General features: G+C 40.1%; 1 protein-coding gene across 5 annotated transcripts in view; it reads left to right on the forward strand.

Moving 5' to 3' along the window:
• TMEM131L (transmembrane 131 like) overlaps positions 1–19,434 on the forward strand; it is a 72,456-nt gene that overhangs the window by 46,866 nt on the left and 6,156 nt on the right. For 4 of the 5 annotated variants that reach the window (XM_079990407.1, XM_079990405.1, XM_079990406.1 and 1 more), the window contains 17 exons: positions 261–369; positions 1,483–1,588; positions 3,223–3,376; positions 3,994–4,164; positions 4,764–4,833; positions 5,355–5,472; positions 7,220–7,358; positions 8,840–8,949; positions 9,683–9,755; positions 11,489–11,631; positions 11,958–12,100; positions 12,484–12,670; positions 14,359–14,544; positions 15,337–15,486; positions 15,997–16,613; positions 17,347–17,501; positions 19,036–19,160. In XM_079990407.1, coding sequence (XP_079846533.1) covers positions 261–369; positions 1,483–1,588; positions 3,223–3,376; positions 3,994–4,164; positions 4,764–4,833; positions 5,355–5,472; positions 7,220–7,358; positions 8,840–8,949; positions 9,683–9,755; positions 11,489–11,631; positions 11,958–12,100; positions 12,484–12,670; positions 14,359–14,544; positions 15,337–15,486; positions 15,997–16,613; positions 17,347–17,501; positions 19,036–19,160 — 2,756 coding nt within the window. The remainder of the gene's footprint in view (positions 1–260; positions 370–1,482; positions 1,589–3,222; positions 3,377–3,993; positions 4,165–4,763; positions 4,834–5,354; positions 5,473–7,219; positions 7,359–8,839; positions 8,950–9,682; positions 9,756–11,488; positions 11,632–11,957; positions 12,101–12,483; positions 12,671–14,358; positions 14,545–15,336; positions 15,487–15,996; positions 16,614–17,346; positions 17,502–19,035; positions 19,161–19,434) is intronic. The other variant, XM_079990408.1, reaches the window with a different exon arrangement.

Here is a 19,434-nt window from a genome sequence, read left to right on the forward strand (position 1 = left end):
AAACTGCATGTAAAATTGTGTATGTATATGTTTGTGTGCATTTTTCTGGGAAATGAGTCTATAGCTTTTATCAGATTCACAAAAGGGATCCACGTCTGATTGTTTAGAGTATCATAATTAGCTTAAGAACTATCCTTGGGTGAATGTAGATGATTTGAGATTTGATCTGACAAATTGCAGTTTAAATTGTCGTGAAGATGAACTTCACAGCAGTTAAGGCAGTTATAGCATTATACTAATGTAATGTGATTTCTTTGTAGGATGTAAAACACTTGTCACAGGAAGGAAAATTTTCTGTGCAGTTTGAGCCAATATTGCTGCCATCACTGACCACAAATTTCACAAGAGTTGCTTCTGTTGTTTGTAAAGGTACAGTGTATTCAATACAACATAGTCTGATGTCTACCTTCCCCATTATATCATATGACAGAGTGTATTAAAGAGGATATGGCATGTAACAGATACACTTCCTGAAGATTATATATTAAGTATCCATTTTCACGACCACTTCTAGCACATCTGTCGCCCACCCCCCGCCACCCAAAAAAGAGAGATGTAAAGTTCAGGACATCTTGAAGCCATGGAATAAACATTTTTCTGTGCAGTGGTGTGTGGGGAGATGAAATAATTGCATTCTTGTCAGAAATAATTGCATTCTTGTCAGAAATAATTGCATTCTTGTCAACTTAAGCTTACACGCTTACCTGCTGGTAACTTGCACAAAGCTGATGGCACTTAGTGCTGTGCTGTAAATCTATTATGTGCAACGTACTTACAACACTACGTTTATGAAATTTACAAATGCCTTGGTTTTATTCATAAACAAGGACAAATGCTTTAGGAGTGTCCACAGATCTCAAGATTTGGCTTGTATTTGAGCATTAAAAAATAATTCCGTTGTATTTCTGAGTCACTCTGTGCAACTTTGCATTTCAATCTGTAATTCTGCTCCTCCAGCACTTGGTATAGAACTGCAGTCTGCTGACACTTCACATTACCTAACAATGCACTGGTGTTCATCAGTTGGGGAAAGAAGCTCTTAAAATTGTAGTAAACAAATGGAAGTCTGCTATGAACTCACATTATTCTGATGCAGAAACAGAAGAAGGAATTCAGTAGTATAGCCTGATTGCACATAATAGGGCTGATGTGAGTAAGCCCCATTGAAGTCAGTGGAACATGCTTCTGGAGTTAACCTGCAAAAGCTCAGGCAAGAAATCTCTCATAACCAGAGAGATTTAGTCATCCTGAACCCACATTTGTTCGATTTGTATCACATTCCATCCCAGTCAGTAATATATCCTGAGATATTGGCATAACTGTGCAGTAAAAATGGAACCCTTTGAACACCCAATAAAACATCAAAATGTAGATAAGGCTGAATCAAGAGCACTGCATTTAGCCTCCTTAGAATAACAACATTCTCAGACTATATATTTAAAAGTGTGTGCTACAATAAGATGTCTGTTTTCCTTGGCACAGGTACATTGTGTGGCCCTGGAAGCAATCACATTGCTAATGAGAGGACGAATCTGTTAGACAGTACAGCTTTGCCAAAAGCATGCCATTCCCATCCTGTAATGGAAGGGTGAGTTTTTTTGTTTAATGCTGCCATTTTAAATTATTAAACATATACCAAAGCAAAGAAGTTGAGAACACTTTTTGAAGTTCATGCTCTACATAGTAATTCGTGTGAAAACAGATGGGTGTTCTAGCTCTGGACTAGTTCATGTGGCAGAGCACAAATGACTTGCAGGGCTTCTTTAAATGTCATGGAGCTCTACAAATCCCACTTCCACATTATATATCCGGGGCATATAGAGATTTCCATGTGCTGTTGTCTCTCTTGAGAAACAATGGAAGAGTACGCCTTTGGGGGTAAAGTCAAACTGTTGGAGAGGTGGTTGTAGAGACTAATAAGGGGAAGCCCTGTTTTATAGCAGCTGGGGCAAGTCAAGGTGTCTGGTTTCACTGTTAGTAATACACCATGGCATTTCTTCTCTCTGCACTTCTCCCAGCGGTCACTGCTGTGGATACATGACCTCTCTTTCTGTCTCCAGACACTGCGGTTGTCTGCAAGTGATTTCCACATGGCAGAGTTAATGCTGCCAGCCTTCGTGTCACATTTGCAGACATCTTTGTAACACAGAGTGTCGCACAGCAGTAAATTAATCTCGCAGAGTCTTTATGAACAGAATACAACTTTTGCTTGAGAAAATAAAGTTGTTCATAAACAGTATAGTCAAAGAGCGTACACAGAGTGCTCATAGCAGCTATCTAACTCTTCACAGAATCATTGTCTTAGTTACTGATTAACTGGAGTCTTGGACCCACTCTGTCAGCCTTAAATAGTACAGATACACACACTGGCTAAGACAAACAGGCACTGACTGACTGACTGAGGCCCATAGAGAGGCTGGCTACTTTTATAGGGCACTCAAGATGAGTCACGAGTCACAGTGACTTGGCAGTTTGCTGTTAACAGTTACAGCTAGCAGGCCTGAATGATTGTGTAGACCTTGTAGGTCTTGCCTTACTTCTCCTGCCCTCAAGAACCTTTGTCTCATGACACAGAGAGTTGGCTGGCCAGCAGGCCTGGTGCCTGAAGCCAGCCCATCTTTGGGGATCCTGCCATCTTCCATTCTGTGTACATGACCAAGCCAGCATATGTATGAGGTACACTTCCAATGTAGTGGATCTAGGGAAAGAAACACAAGAACCTCAGGTGTTTACCACATGCTATGTTCTCAGATGTTCTACTTACGAAGTGTGCATAGTCACACTCATCACGTGATGTCCTGGCTCATGTGGAAGACATAGTTCAAGTCAAATAGCATGGATAGAAGTTTCTTCCTCGCCTTCAAATAGGTTTTCAGTGAAGTCAGTTCACATATTCACCCGTGATGCAAATGATGTATGCAGATGTGAAGCAGCCCTATCTAATTTGTGATCTTACCCTTATATTTACTTTGATTTCGTCCATTTGAATAATTCCTAATGCAACTTCCAGGGCATGCTACTCTTACCAGGTGGTTTATAATTCTGAAAAATGTATGTATATGCACACGCAACAATACAGAAATATAATCAAATAAGACAATATTATTTGATAAGCAGCAATAATAAAAAGGTACGCTTTAAAGATCCTGGTTAGACCATAAGTCTGGGTGTGATTTTTTGCAAGTGAATAACATTTAGCAGTGAACTGTTTTCTGTCTATAGGTATGTTGGAATCGATCCATTTGCAACGGTATTTTATATAGAACCACATCGCAGTATTTCTGCATCTTGGTTAATATGGTTTACCAACAATTTTGATTTTAGCATTGTGCTAAATGACGTGTATGTTTCAAGAGAAACAAAGGATATTTTAAAGGTGAGTTTTTCTTGTAAGCCTCACTTGGTACTTTTCCTTAAACAATTAGCAATGTATATCAGCATCCCATTCATTAAAATCTCCATTTATATACTGGGCGTGTGTACTCAGCCCTAAAAGAAAAAGAATCACGTCAGAAGAACCAAGAAAAGTTTAAATTGTGTTGCTGGTTGATAAATTGTGAACAGTTATATTAAACTGCTTATTTTGTATTTATTTTAGTCTGCTAGTTGTGGAATTTGGGAAGAGCTTATTCAGGACATAAAAGTCCCAAGCTGACCAGATGAAGATAGTAGCTTATCTTCCCATTTCTGTATTCTGAAATGTTGCCAGGCATTGCCTGCAGATTTTTTGAATCTTTCCTCATGGCAGGCTTGAGGCTGTCAGGGTGCCGATTTTTTCACCCATTACCAAATTCCATACATGCACAGCATGACTGTTAAGGAATGCAAGCAGCCCTGTGTATACATGACTAAATAGATAAATTTGTTTAGCTAGGACCCAATCTGCAACTCCCCTGTGTATTATTAGAAGCAGAAGATAACAAACGGAGCAAGATTTTTCATGTAGATGTACTTTATAAGCACTTGGTTTGATCTGATGTTTTTTGCCATTAGGTTCTGAACTTCACAGATCCTTTGACTCTACCTCCAGGATGTTGGAATGTGTTTTCCTTGAAACTCCACATCAAAGAATCAGTAACAAGTTTATTTTCCAATATTTTTGTGGCCACAAATATTGGAGTGATATTCGAGATACCGCTGAAAATTTATTCTGCTTTGTCCCAGGTAGTATATTGAATTGCATATGTTTACAGTAGTATATTCTGACTTGCATATTTTACAGTTCATAGAGTAGTAATTAATTTTTGAAGTGATACTATATTTTCAGAGTATTAGAGTTTTGGGAGGTTTATCCAAATTTCAAGTTAGGAAAATGTTGTTAGGAAAATGGTTGAATGAAGTCTTAATTTACTCAGAGTCATTGGAGCATCAAATATTCCTTCTGAATTCATTTTGTATTGCATTGAATAGGGTGCAGAACTCAAACTGGGATACTATGGAACACTTTGCATATTATTTTAAGTGGTGGAAATTGAAAGTACACATGATTCTGAAAGCTAGTGGAGATTGTTTAAGGTGCAAGCACTTTTCATCACTTCCATCTAATGTGCAAAGTGGCTTGATCCCCCCCCCCCCTTTTACATGTTTGTATTTTTAAAAAACATAGGGTATGGGGAAATATTGAAAACCATAGAGTTGTTCTTTACATGCTGATTTAAATACAATCATAGAATTGAAGAGTTAGAAAGGACCCCAAGGGTCATCTAGTCCGACCCCCTGCAATATTTGTTAATTTATTTAGTGCTTTAATCAATGTTTTTCAGAAGGGAGATCTTCATTTTGAAGCCATAGCACATCGTGATGTGTACTGTTCCTTGCGAATGTCAGACACAGGTAAAAGCAGAAAAGAAGGATGTTTCCATCTACGGTACTAATGGATAAAGGATAAGGACTGGCAACAGTGTGAATAAGATGTGTTTTTTTTTAAAGTAAACATTATTTCTTTCTGAATTCCTAACTTCTTCTTGGTAGATTTTAGTAGCCTTCTGGTTATTCTATGTTGAACATCTTATAGTGAAGTCAGTCTGCTTTAGATAGTTTGCTTTTGTTCTGGGGAAAGGAGCAATGCAGATTTGTGAGCATGGCAGGGGTGCTGGTTTTGCAAGAGCCTAAAAGGGAAGGTGGGGCAGAAAATTGTGCAAGAGGGAGAGAATAATATTGGTGCATATTTTTTAAAAAAATATAGACGTTTGTGGTCTTGTGCATAAATATGGGGGGTGTTTAATAGCTGTTATGCATTGGTAATACCACGTATTTCTAAATGTTCTCTCTTTATGACTTATTGAAATCAAATTTTGGAACAAAAGCAATTAGCAAATATTATGTATCAATGAAACGGAATGTTATTATTTTAGCAAATCTGCTTTGGGAAAGGAGCCTATCTCTGGACAGTTCTACATGGAGTGTGGATTCTGACCTTGCATATCAGCTCCATGAAAAATGGCAAAAAATTAAGCACAATGAAATTTGCAGGTGTGTATACAGAATGTTATTGATTTCAACATTAGAGTGGTAAAATCTTGGTATGCTTATGGTCAACGTGTTAAAATCCATGATATAAGGGCTAATACTAAATAGTCACATCCTGCATTACAGAGGGTGCAGACATAAGCACTCCTGATTCCTTAAGCATAGTTAAGGGAACAGGCTCTGTACCATAATGTTACAAGCATCTTCTGCTTCCTTCCAGTACCCCCTGTCCTCCTAAATCCCCAAACTACTTCCTGCTAGCTTTAACCACAGTTCAGGCTTTTACATGCACTAGAAATAGCTGCAAGATTGAGAGATTCCTTATAGTGCCTAGCAATGTGTCCCCTCCTATGTGGGCCTTTTCTCTTTCCAGACTACCCCCCTTTTCAGCTCTTAAAAATGCTTTACCTCCACCACTGAAGTCAGGGGTCACAACCTTTAAATTACTTCCTTTTGCTGCTTCTCGTTTTCTGAAATTTTCATCTTCACTACTGTCACTGGTGACAGCAGCAGAAAATGGCTCTCATTCAGTTGCTTCCAGCCACAGTACTCCATTCCCTACAGTGTCCCAAGTGGGGAAAGGAAATGACTTGGCTGGAAGGTGCCACATCAAAGAGGTCTGCTGCTGCTGCCTCCTATAATAACCAGTACTGGAAGCCAGTGTACTGTAGTGGTTAAGAGCAGTGGACTCATAATCTGGTTAACCGGGTTCAATTCCCCGCTCCTCCACATGCAGCTGCTGGGTGACCTTGGGCTAATCACACTTCTCTGAAGTCTCTCAGCCTCACTCACCTCACAGAGTGTTTGTTGTGGGGGAGGAAGGGAAAGGAGATTGTTAGCCACTTTGAGACTTCTTAAGGGGAGTGAAAGGCAGGATATCAAGTCCAAACTTCTCCTCCTCCTCCTCCTCCTCCTCCTCCTCCTCCTCCTCCTCCTCCTCCTTCAAAGTCTAAAAGAGGGACACAAGACTGGTCAGTGGCCAGCCCACCTGAGCTGCTGAAGCTTTGGCATTTACCATCAGCGTTGGTTTTCACCAGATGTTTATAAACCAGGTAGTTCCTGAGCAATAATGGACCCTGGTTAGCATTCACCATGGTTAAAACTGGGGCAAGCATATGCTTAACCATAGTTAAAACCAACAAGGGTTTTGCATTAAAGAAGGGAACAAATGTGTGTGATTCTCATGCTTTCACTGCAGTGAAGGAATCTGAAGCATTGTGCTTGCTTAGAAGTGTGCAGAATTCATTGTCAAATTTTCAGTAAGTGGCCGTAAAACATTTACAGTTCTCTCACTCTTTTTTTAAAAAAGGTTTGGCACTGTGTGGTAGAATCTCTAGTACGAGATTTAAAAGTAAAAGGATGAAACTGAAGATGTTAAAATATTGCAAACACAAGGCCATTATTAGAGGGCTCTTAGAGATTTCTGTCTCTGAAAGAGATGATCTGTCATAACATGGCAAGCCAAAAGTTTCTTGTTCTTTTTGATACTTTTTATTACATTTTCCAAATGTAAAACAATACAAACTACACAGCCTCACAACAAGAAATAAGCATAACAACCATTTCACAGCACTTCAAAACAGTTATAAGCAACTGAATGAAGAGATTAAACTAAACAAAGAATATCTGTCCAAAACTAAAATTGGGAGGGAGGAGGATGGATTGATTTATCACTAATGTTGACATAGCTAGTAAATTGAAATGGGGTGTCTTGAAACCTCTTTTATTTATGTTCTTATTAACTGAACAGGAGAAATATTGGGGAACTTGTTCAAGCGTCTCATCAGAAGGATCATAAAGAAGAATCCTTTGCGTTGCCTTTACCCCACTTGGTTACAGAGCTTGGTCTCACATTGAACTTCAGTGCAGCTGCACCAATGAATAGCATGGTGAGGCCATTTTTAGATTTATTAAACTTTTTGTCATAATTCCTCACTTGTCTTAGGTTCCATTTTTGGTTTTGAAAACAGAAAATTGTAAGTATTTATACTCATTTATACAGTCGTACCTTGGTTGATGAATGCCGTGCAACTCAAACGTTTTGGCTCCCGAACGCCGCAAACCCGGAAGTGAGTGTTCTGGTTTGCAAATGTTCTTTGGAACTTGAACGTCTGACGCAGCTTATGCGGCTTCCAATTGGCTACAGGAGCTTCCTGCAGCCAATCGGGAGCCATGCCTTGGCAGGGGCGAAGGAAGGCGGCGTGACACCCGGAGCAGGCGTCGCTACGTAGGGTGCACGTGTGGCATCGCTACGTACAATGCATGCACCGTACATAGCGACTCCACACATTCGCTGTATAGCGGTTTGCTGCTGGCACCACTTCAGCGCCGTACAGACGGTGTCGGGATCCTCTGCTTGCGGCTGTAGTGGCGATGGAGGGATCCTGGCACCGTCCGTACAGCGCATGCATGTGATGCCACACATGCGCTGTACTTGGCGGTTTGCCATCAGTGCTGGGATCCTCTGCTCGCGGCTGCAGCCATGAATGGAGGATCTTCCACATGCGGCTGCATTGGCGCGATGGCTGCTCACGCCCCCGTGAGCCCCTGCGGAGTGACTTCTTGTCACCCCCACAGATATAGAATCCGGGGTGCACCGCCCCCCTGTTGCGACACCACTGTGCCTTGGTTTCCGAACGTTTTGGAAGCTGAACAGACTTCTGGAATGGATTCTGTTCAACTTCTGAGGTACAACTGTACTTAATGTCATTATCAGGCCTGTTGGTGTCTTATGTATTAACTGAAAAAGCAGGCTAAAACCAGCAGTCACCAGGTTCTTGATGGGTCTATTAAAACCTGATAGCTGTGGATATATGAATTTTTACACAGACTGTGTTCAGATGTTCAGATACAGTGTGATGTCTTGTGATGGGAAGAAGCCTGTCCAAGCCTCATGCTTTCATGCTTTCCCCTCTCAGGCACGGTGGTAGCAACAGCAGAAGAGGGGGGAAGTAACTGTGATCTTCTCTGTGTGTTTGCTCATTCTTGTTAAGCCATGCTTTGGCTTAGCATCACATTCAAACTACGCCATAGTCTATATTGTCATTTTACTCATCGTATAATGTTTTCAATACTTGTAAAAGATTTTTTAAAAAGCTTAAATCTACCTCATTCAGTTTTTCAAGACCCTCTCTTATTTTGAAAACAAAAATAAAAGGACAGACATAATTGTTTCTAGGCCTGGCTTCACAATTTTTATCAACATGCGTAAGATGTGTCAATATTTCTGTACATTTGTAAATATTTCAGAAAACACTCCAGATTTTTAAAAAATGTTTTGTACCAAAAATAGCAGAATTTGGGAGTAGGGAAGAGGCTTGAATTCTAAAACATGAAGTATTAATATTGTTGTTTTCCCCCAATTATTTAGGTAAAATATTTTACGCTAAGAAACCCTTCATCTTTCCCAGTTATGTTGCAACTCCTGCCTCTTTCTTTGTATCCTGATCCTCGCGCTCCATTGACTCTACTCAGCAAATGGTAATGAGAAATAGTTTCTTGTGGTAATTTAAGAAGTAGTATAATCTGAAAATAGTTCCTTTCCCTCCATGTATTTGGGTGGGTGGGGAATGAGCTTGCATCTACCAGTCATGTTCTGTGCATGCAAAGGGTCTTCATGGTATTGGCACAAAGCTTCTAATGACATGGAAGATCCCGCTTGTATTTAGGCTTATTTCACAATAAAGTGGTACCTTGGTTCTCAAAACCCGCTCCAGAAGCCTGTTTGGCTTCCAAAACATTCGAAAATGGAGGCGCTTCTTCCCTTTGGTTGCAAGAGCTTCTTGCACTCAGCAGAAGCTGTGTCGCATGTTCAGGTTCTGAAAAAAGTTCGAAAATGGAAGCATTTACTTCTGGGTTTTCGGCATTCGGGAACCGAAGTGTATGGCAACGGAGGAGTTCGGGAACCAAGATTCCACTGTACCAGCCACTAACATGTGGCGATCAAGGGTTAGAACCATAGACTTGCAGCGTTGGAAGGCACCTTCAATGCAATGCAAGAATCTTTTGCCCAACATGGGGCTGACCCTGAGATTAAGACTCTCATGCTCTACCAATTGAGATATCCCAAATTAATAGAAGGGCCATGAGGAGTTCTTTTACTTTTTCCTCCATTCATAATGGAGAACTATATGAAAATGGCTTTTTATGGTTCTTTACTTTCTATAATTTTTTTAAGGTTTATACATGTATATTCTTTTCTTGGTTTATATAGGTTTGGTGCAAATGTACAGTCTCTTAACTTCACAACCACTGAATTTAGATTGACAGAAGATTATGCTCACAAGGTAAGCAGTGTCTCATGTTACTCTCATATATGTTTTTCACTCTCAGAAATGGAACTTAAAGTGCTCTTTGCATTAAATTAGGAAGAAACAGCCACCACACAACTGAGAGTCTGTGGTTTATGCAGAAACATGTTTGAGCATGGAAGGAGTTGGCCATTTTTTTTAATAACCTGTAACCTGCATTTATTGGATTGCTTAGGTCAGAAATTCCCAAACTGTAGTGCGTGGACCAACAGTGGTCTGCAAGCTCCATACAGGTAGCCTGCAGCATCTATGCATTGAATAGCCATATTGATTGTCATTGTATTTTTATTGCTTCTATTGTTTCTTATATTGTATATTACAGTTTGAATACTAGAGAATGCAAGTTGCAATACAAAACCTACAAGACATAAGAGATGCAACAAAATACAATTAAAAAACATGCAGCATATAACTCAGTGGATTCCATTTGCTGTAAGAGGCAGAAAAAATTATTAAGTAGTCCACCAAGGCTATCATTGATTGATTGGTTTATTACGGCCATTGGCCCATATCTAAAAACAATACATCAAAATTTATCCATAAACAATACAATTTAAACAGTTCCAAGTTAAAACACCCCTATAAAAACCAATTTTACTTCAATTAAGTAAACTATACACAATAAGCTCCCTCTATGTCAACCGCAATTCAAATCCCTCAGATTTTGGGGGATATGCGTCTTAGTTCTGGCACTTATTGATGCCAAGGCTATCAGAATTTTCAAGTGATTGGAGGGGGAAGGTTGGGAAACATTGGTTTAGCTATTAAATGGAAAACAGTTTTTGAAACATTTGAAGTTATAACATTTATTTAATATATTGCTGATTTTAAAAATCTTCAAAACACATCTAACATTTAAAACTTATACTTTGCACTCCTCAATGGAAACACCAGATAACAAGAGTGCTTGTAATTCCAGAAAGGGTTCAGAAACTCTGTTAAAAGGGGCTTTATTATTCCTACCCGCAGCACTGAAAACCTCAGTAGACACGGGTGGGTGGCACCTGTATTTTCTGTATCCCCACCCCTCACACACATTGCTGTAAACATTTTCTCCCCTTTGTTAATGGCAGTGTCCTGGTATGCTCATTCTTCCCGTTCCCCAGTATTAAAATGAGGTATGACTGGGGCAGATGGGGCAAACAAAATACCGTATTTTTTGCTCTATAGGATGCACCGGACCATAAGAAGCACCTAGTTTTAGAGGGGGAGAACAAGGGGAAAAAAAATCTCTCCCTCTCTGCACAGCACCCCTTCAGCTAAGTGGCAGGAGAAGTGGAGCCCCTTCCATTTCTCCTCCAACTTCGCTGAAGGGGCGCTGTGCAGAAAGGGAAAGCTGCGCAGCGCCTCTCCAGTGAAGCGAAGCCAGGAGAGCAAGCGGGATTGGTACGCACCGATCCCTCTTGCTCTCCTGGCTTCAGCAAAAGCAACACGAAGCCTCCGGGCGCAGCGGAGGCTTATAGAGCTTGCATTCGCTCCATAAGACGCACACACATTTCCCCTTAATTTTTGGAGGGGAAAAAGTGTGTCTTATAGAGCGAAAAATACGGTACTCTGTCGCCTCATTAGTGGAATGGGACAGTCAGGCAGGACAGGCATAAATATGCAGGGCAAGTGGAACTGTAGTCTTTCCCTCTCTGCTTCCATCTTCCTGATTTCCCTCAGGAGCATGGATGTTGTAGTAATGGTTCGCTCATGTTGTTTTGCAGGACGAACTACAGGAAGACCACGATTACATTGGATCTAGTTCGGAGCTGCTTTATTTAAAATTGCAGCCTTTAGAAACTAAGAGAGTTGGTGTTGTCTTCACCCCTATTGATTACAAAAGGGTAAACTCCCTTATACTGGTCAGGTAGGTCTCTTCTCGAGATTCTGTGGGGCGAATGAGGCATTGTTTTAGAAAGCTTTGTTTTGTATTTCCATCAGTGAGTGGAGGCCCCAGGGCTACATCCAAATTTGATCTTTGGTACTTTCCCGCTTAAAGCTTGGATTTACTGTATATGCAAATTATAGAAATATTTCGTATCCACAGGAATTGTATTTGGTCTTGGCAAAGCATAGCAGTGAATTTTTCCAAAAGATGCCCACATCTTGCAAGATGGTGGGAAGACTGCTTTTCTTTTTTTCCCTTTAAATTTTTATTTATTTACTTATAAAGGCATCCTTGCTTTATTGCAGGAATAATTTGACTGTTCTGGATGTGGTTTATGTCGAAGGCATTGGAGCCAGAGAGCTGTTGAAAGTAGGGGGAAGGTTGCCAGGGGCAGGAGGATCCCTTCGATTTAAGGTGCCAGAATCAACCCTTATGGACTGCAGGAGACGTGAGTGACAATCTGAGAAGGAAAGCACTAAGTGAGATTAGTTTAACCAAACAGATGTGCATGTTTTGGAGGATAAAGTGGCCAGTCCCATGGGCACAGATAAACATCTGTTTTCACATGCATAACCATGGTTGCTGCTGTGCATACTTAAGGTAGTATACATGTGCAATCCTCACATAGATGGTGTGCCCTGATTTAGGAAGAATTGCATGTGAAGTATTACATGTCACCATTCCAATTCCCATCTCCCTTTCATAATACAGATGAAGACTTGAATATATTGTAACATAGTTGTAGGAAAGTACGGTTTCTGCCACTTAGAAGTACCCTCAAGATGGCTTTTAATTATTACCTTGAAGTAACTTGCATTTTGTTTCCTTTAGAACTGAAAGATGGCAAGCAAATTTTATCCATCACAAAGAACTTTAAGGTTGAAAACGTTGGTCATCTTCCTATCACTATAACGTCTATGAAGATTAATGGGTACAGCTGCCAGGGTTATGGATTTGAAGTACTAAACTGCCAAGATTTTTTTCTGGCACAGAACTCTTCGCGGGAGATTAGCATTGTGTAAGTATTTGCCACTTTTCATTGACAAACTGGCTTACTTTAGAATTGAGTTTAAAAGGAACTACACTAGTTCCCTGAAACATTTCTCTTCTTTCATTTTGTTGTTGTTGTTGTTGTTGTTGTTGTTATTACTACATCTTTCTTTATTACACTTATATCCTACCTTTCATCAAAGGAGCTCAAGGTGTCATACAAAGTTAATATAAATAAATAAAAATTCCAAGAGGAGGCTATCCTTGTTTCTATGACTGTTTGGAAGCACTCTATTGTGTCATTCTTTAAAGTGCTATCTTTGCCTTAAGGGTTGCAGAGCTTACAGTCTGTTGTGTGTGTTGAGCATTTTGTTTTCCAGTTAGGGTCATGCTGCACAACATTGTAACTTTGAGAGGGCAATTTCAGAGCTGAAGGAAAAATAACTTATCCTACTGTGGAACATGTTATGGGGCAGGACAGAGCAGCACAATTAAAGGCTGCAGTGGGAACATCTTTCATCGATTTAATATCAAGAAGTCTATCTCCATTATAATGAACATTATTCAACATGAATCATAATTAATTTATCTTAATTAACCCAAAGGGGAGAAGATCCATTTGTACCTTAACTTTTGTGGATCCAGCCTTTACTTGAAGTCTTGCTAATGGGATGCTCTCACTGGTTCTGGTGGGGCAGTTTTGCCAATCTGCCTTTCCCCTCTGTAGTCTTCTGAGCCTCCCAAAACAGAGGTTGGGAGTTATTCGGGGACAGCATGTGAATTGGGCCTTCCTCCATTAAATGACTGTCTGCCCCAGTGTATTTACAAACAAAGCCAAACTAGCTGACTGACTTTTAGGTACAGAGCTGGGGTGGGCAATCTCTGACCTGTGGACCATACTTGACCCACTAAGCCTTTGCATTTGGCCTATGAGGCCATTTTCCCCAAACCACACCACCTGCCCCACATCTGATGTCCCATGTGACAACAGTTGTAGGGCAGGTAAAGATGTGATTGCAGAAAGCAGGATTGAACTTGCTGTACATCCACTGATACATGGGGTGTTCCATCCTGCTTGGTTTGGGTGTACCAGCAAGTTCCTGCTAGAAACTTGCTGATGTGCCTGAACCACTTTGAAAGCAGAACTGAATGGTGTGTGGTGAATTCAATATTGCTCAAGCAGGATCTTCCCCCACACCCACACGGGTCAACTTTTGACAGGCGTAATGTCATTTTCCCATCAGGTGGGTGTCCAAAAAAGTTCCCCACCCCGACTGAAGCCAAGTGCTTTGGGCCATAAATCTTGCTGAGAGGAATAGTGATGATGCTGACCACAGTGGTTGGTTAAAAGCATACAGAGGAACATGTAGTGCAGTTATGTGTCCTGCTGAAGGCACCTCTTGCTCAAGAAGTTTCAATAACATCTAGGACTTCTGCTTGAATTCTTTTCAGACAGATGGGAATAAAGGTTATTGTATGTCATGGGTATGTGCAGGCTTCAGCCATGTGTATTAGGTGCTGTGTTAAAGGATTCTCCTCAGTGTGATCAAAGGTGGTACAAGTGAATCACAGAGAGTGGTAGGAGGAAGAGGGGTTTGATGTTGACAAAAAATACAGGACTTTCATGGGGCCTGATTCTCAAAAGAGAGGACTGCAACAATAAATGCTAAAGAACCCATCAAAATGTCGCTGGCTTTTTAATTTTTTGGTGTGCAGGTTTACTCCGGATTTTACTTCTTCGTGGGTTATCCGTGAGCTGACTCTGGTGACTGCTGGTGGTGTCGAGTTCCACTTCACTCTCAATGTGACTCTTCCTCACCATCTTTTACCACTGTGCGCAGATGTGGTACCAGGACCCAGCTGGGAAGAGTCCTTCTGGAGGCTTACAGTGCTCTTTGTCAGGTAAAGCATTTATTTATACATCTTAACAAATTTATAGACTGCTTCGTGGCATAAAGCCTGGAAATTTTCAGTCTCAGACACCTAAACCTTAGATTTTAAAGCAGCAGCATGATGATATCAAGAAAAGGAAACTTGGCCACCTCCTCACTGTCTTACTAGATCTGGTTTTTCCTTGAGCAGGAAACACATTTCCCTGCTAAATGCAAGTCCTTCTAATACAGAGATGGAGCACCTAGGTCTGTCCAAGAGGTTACTGGACTACAACTCCCAGCATTCCTTGCTGTTTGTTGTGGGTGGGGCTGATGGGAGTTGGAGTGCTACAGCATCTAGGGAACAAGTTGGATACCTTTTTATATGCCTTGAAAACATACCCAGGAAGTATGATGTAGCAGGCAGAAAGTCATAGACAGGAGAGGCTATTAAACAGAAGATGGGAGTTGCAGTGGCTAATTCCAGACAGGTTGAGATTAAGAAGTATTATACCGGAAGAAGGGATGTTCCAGGCAATACAGTGTTTTTGGGAAGAAGGAATCCCTCCTTTTAGCTGGAGATATAACATGCTCGGTAAACTATCTGAAGACTACCAGGTTCCATGCAGAGGGAAATATTTCCAGTCAGTCTCAGTGATCCCACCTTTATGAATGCTGGCTGTAACAACTTCAACACTGAACACAATTAACCCATTCAATTTGATGTTAGTTCCAACCTCCTGAATGTAAATCTTGATTTATTTCTACACACACGTCTTGCTGAAAACATTTGTCTTTCCCTGTCTGTCTGTCTGTTTTGCAGTTTGTCTCTTCTGGGTGTGATTCTGATAGCTTTCCAGCAAGCGCAGTACATCCTATCGGAATTCTTGAAGTCAAGACAAAGGCAGAATCCCAGTCCTTCTGCACTGCCAAACAACAGTTCTGTGGACATCATCAGCTCTGAAACGTACAAGTAATAAATATTAACTTTCTGTTAGGTGCCTTGATGTGAAAATCTCTTTAAAGTGATGATGGTGTTGCTGTTTGATTCTGAGAATAGATAGGTGGTGGTTGGAAATGCTAATTCCTCAAAAAAGGAACAATTTCTTGACAATTGATGTTGCTGTTCAGATGCTGATAAAAAAACGGCTCATTACACATCACAGAAGTTGTGTCCTCAGTGTGGGAAGGGAGAAATATGTAACCTGCCTTCAGTATATGATGGAGATTGCGAGGGGCAGGAAATATGGGACAGTCGTGCTTCTTGATACTAATCTGAAGCTAATTTTCTGTACAATTGCTAAAATAATGAAATATACTTTTTGCAAAACAGGATAAAAAGTCTCAACATGGCTTCCAGGAAAAAATAAGAGTTCAGTGTTATGCCTTATTTTCCAGTCTCTCCCTGGTCTTGATAAAATGATTTTTGAACAATATGATCTTTGTGCCATAAATAAATGTAATCACTTTATTTTTGATCTAGGAGCAGTTGCAAAACCTTTACGGATACTTACGGTTCTTCTGATAAAGGGAAAGGAAAAGGCTCCCTTTCTGTGGGCACAGCAACTAGCCGGAGTCAGAATGCTGCCAAAAGGAGTCCAGCAACATACAGTCATTCTCAGAAGAAGCACAAGTGCTCTGTATACTATGGTAAACCAAAATCAAGCACAGCAACCAGCACCACTAGCCTAACAACTGATGACAAACAGAACCCAGTGGTTGAAAATCAGACTCCAGCAGCAAAGGAGGACATTTGCACTGTTAGTGAGACTTGGCTGAGCCTGAAATATGCCAGTAGCATAAATGTAAACATGCAAAAGAACTTGACGCACCCAGGGAACTTTCTAGATAAAGAAGAGAGTGCATTGAAAAATGCAACGCCTATAAAAAATACTTCTTCAGAGTGCAATTTGAAGGAGGGTCTTCGAACAAGTATGTTTCCTAAGGAAACGAACCTTAAGACTTCAGAAAATGTAGCTGAGCTCAAAGAACCTGAGCTGTGTCCTTTGAAGTCATCAAAGAAGCTGTCTGAAAGTCGCTTCCCAAGACATTCACCTCAGCAACAACCAGAATTTCAAGAAGTTTCTAGGAAAAACAATGGTAAATTTTTTTTAAAAATACAGAAATAGTTTTGAGTAGTCTGAACTGAACTAATACTGAATTAGAGGGGGGCATTTTTGAAATGACATCAAAAGGAAAAAAATATGGAAGAATACAGTAATTTCTTATCGAACTTACAGACTTCATTACTTTTAAGCACATGTACTGTAGTCAGTTTAAATGCTTGTAGAAATTTAAATTCTTTAGTTTTATTTAAATTCTAATTAAGACCCGGTGTTGCAAATAGAGTTGCAGACTGAAATACATCGTGGTTTTTGCCAGTTGGGGAGAAATGGTGAAGAAAATAAAAACCACCAACATCCATAGCAAAGAAAAAGGGAAAATTCTTTTTGAGCAGTATGTGGATTACCAGTATTACACAAAAGCAAACATACGCAGCCCACCTATGGCTCTCTTCAGTCATTCTTCTTACTCACACGACTGCCACTTTGTGAAGGAGTAGGGTACTGCCAAGGTCCATTCCCTCCAGCGCATCTGCAGAGACTCTCCATGAGTAGAAGATCTCTGCCCATTCATAACTTTGTCCTCTCAAGTCATGGAGGGCTGAAAACAAGGAGGGAAATAGCACACTGGTTTGGGGGCTTGGCAATGTACTGTTCCTTGTGCAGTTGTTATTGTGTGAGTAAGCACTTACCTGACGCAGGTGAATTTCACTTGAAATATTCTTACAAGGTGAGGTAAATACTGTATCGTTTTTGTTTTTATTTTGAAGGGAATAGCCAACAAGTGTCTCTCAGGAATGAAATAGAAAGCTGTGACTCTTTGAAAAAGCAGGTCAACACAAAGCCCTCAGCAGAGAAGGCGATAAATAAAGGGCCTAAAGATGAACCGCAGTGCTGTGGAAAACGGGAAGTTTCTTCTGCTGAGGTTTGAATTGTTACATGCTGCTTTAAACATTTTGTAACTGGGATTTTAAATGCAATTGCAGAAAAACACCTAAAAATAAAAATGGGGATTACTGGGATATAAGCAGTGCTTCTTTTCTTTAAAAATGTTTAGGGGTACTCTCATTTTCCTACTCATATTGAAATACTGCTCCTCAATGAGGCCAAACTTATTGTATTTTTTGCTCTATAAGACTCACGTTTTCCCTCCTAAAAAGTAAGGGGAAATGTGTGTGCGTCTTATGGAGCAAATGCAGGTTGCGCAGCTATCCCAGAAGCCAGAACAGCAAGAGGGATTGCTGCTTTCACTGCACAACGATCCCTCTTGCTGTTCTGGCTTCTGAGATTCAGAATATTTTTTTTCTTGTTTTCCTCCTCCAAAAACTTGGTGCGTCTTATAGAGCGAAAAATACCGTAGATTCACAAAATGTTCAGGGGTATGTGTGCCCCTGCATACCCCCAGAAAAAAAGCACTGGACATAAGATCCCATGAGTATCATTGATAGTGGCCAGATTTCTATTGCTGGCAGTGAGAATAAGGAGCCAATTAATTATGTGAAGCTTGAAGGATTATCTCCAGGCATTTATTTACCCGAGGTTACTCTTTGGCTTTGTATATATCTGACTTACTGTTGCTACGTTGTTACAATTTTTCTTGTATTTTGCATTTGACATACTGTATGTTTCTATTTCTGGTTGTTGACTGTAATGAACTGATGATGAAATCAGAATATGTTTATAGTGGAGAAGTATACCCAAGTATTTCCGTATGTAGAAATTGAAGGAAGTTTCTACGCAAGCTTGTTGTCTCATGGGTTTCTAGCTCATTCAGTGACCTTTGTGATCACTTTGTGAGTAAAAATGTGATGAAAGAATGGCATAGCCATTTTTACATAAATCTAGAGGCTGAGTACATGCTAACTTTTGCTACAGTATATCCTATGAGAGGCCCTTTATACCCTTTGATTTGAACAGTACAGATTTGTAGTGCTTATGTGTTCTTGAAGAAACAATCTTACAGTTGAAATTTGCATTCCCTGTTCCCATTGCTTTGGAATAGTTGTAGCTGTGTAATCTAAGCTTGAAATAACTTTTCAGGCAAGTTTGTCCCTTAATAAAATAGCAATTCACGTAATCAGAACAGATGAGGTTAAAAAAAAAAAGTGAAGAAAAGAAGAATTTATGGAGGGTAAGTTTAAAACTGAGCTAGTCATAAATCTGACAGGTGGTTCTGGTTTTAATCGAGGCAAAATTGTGTAGGCCATTGTTTCAGCCCTTTATGACTGTGGTATTATGCTGAGGAAAGAATCAAGGAACGTGGAGGAGAATAAAATTGCATGCTAACACATTTCACAAAACTATAGTTTTTTTAACATTAATATTAATGACAATTTTGCATGATAATTATTTTCTGATTAAAATGTTGTGCAACTGTAGTCTGCCAGATTTTGAAGCCATTGATACAAACTCATGATCTTAAGTAATATGTCTTAATGTCCTGTTTTTTTACCTTTCAGCAGGAAGATACTCACCGAAAAAATGGGTCTCCAGAGAAAAGAGAAGGGCATGTACCAAATACAAACTGGAACAGAAATAGGACAAACAGAAAGAATAAGAAGAAGCATGCTAATTTATCTGTACGGTATGTATGGCTGCTTCTTTATGTTCAGATTTTTTAATTTAGGAATGCAAGCAGTATTTCCACCACTTACTTTTTCTTGTTGTATTTCTTGTTATTTTTTGTTGACAAAATAATTTTTTGGTTAATTTTTACTTTTGTTATTTTTTTACTTTTTCCTTTCTATTCTTAATTTTCATCCTACCCTTCTGCCAAAGAATCAAGAATGGCATTAGAGCCATTGAACAAGCCTCTAGGCCAGCCTTCCCTAACCTGGTGTTCCCCAGGTGTTTCAGAC

The sequence above is a fragment of the Podarcis cretensis genome (genome assembly GCF_951804945.1).
Source record: "Podarcis cretensis genome assembly, chromosome: 9".
In the NCBI taxonomy this organism is placed as follows: Eukaryota; Metazoa; Chordata; class Lepidosauria; order Squamata; family Lacertidae; genus Podarcis; species Podarcis cretensis.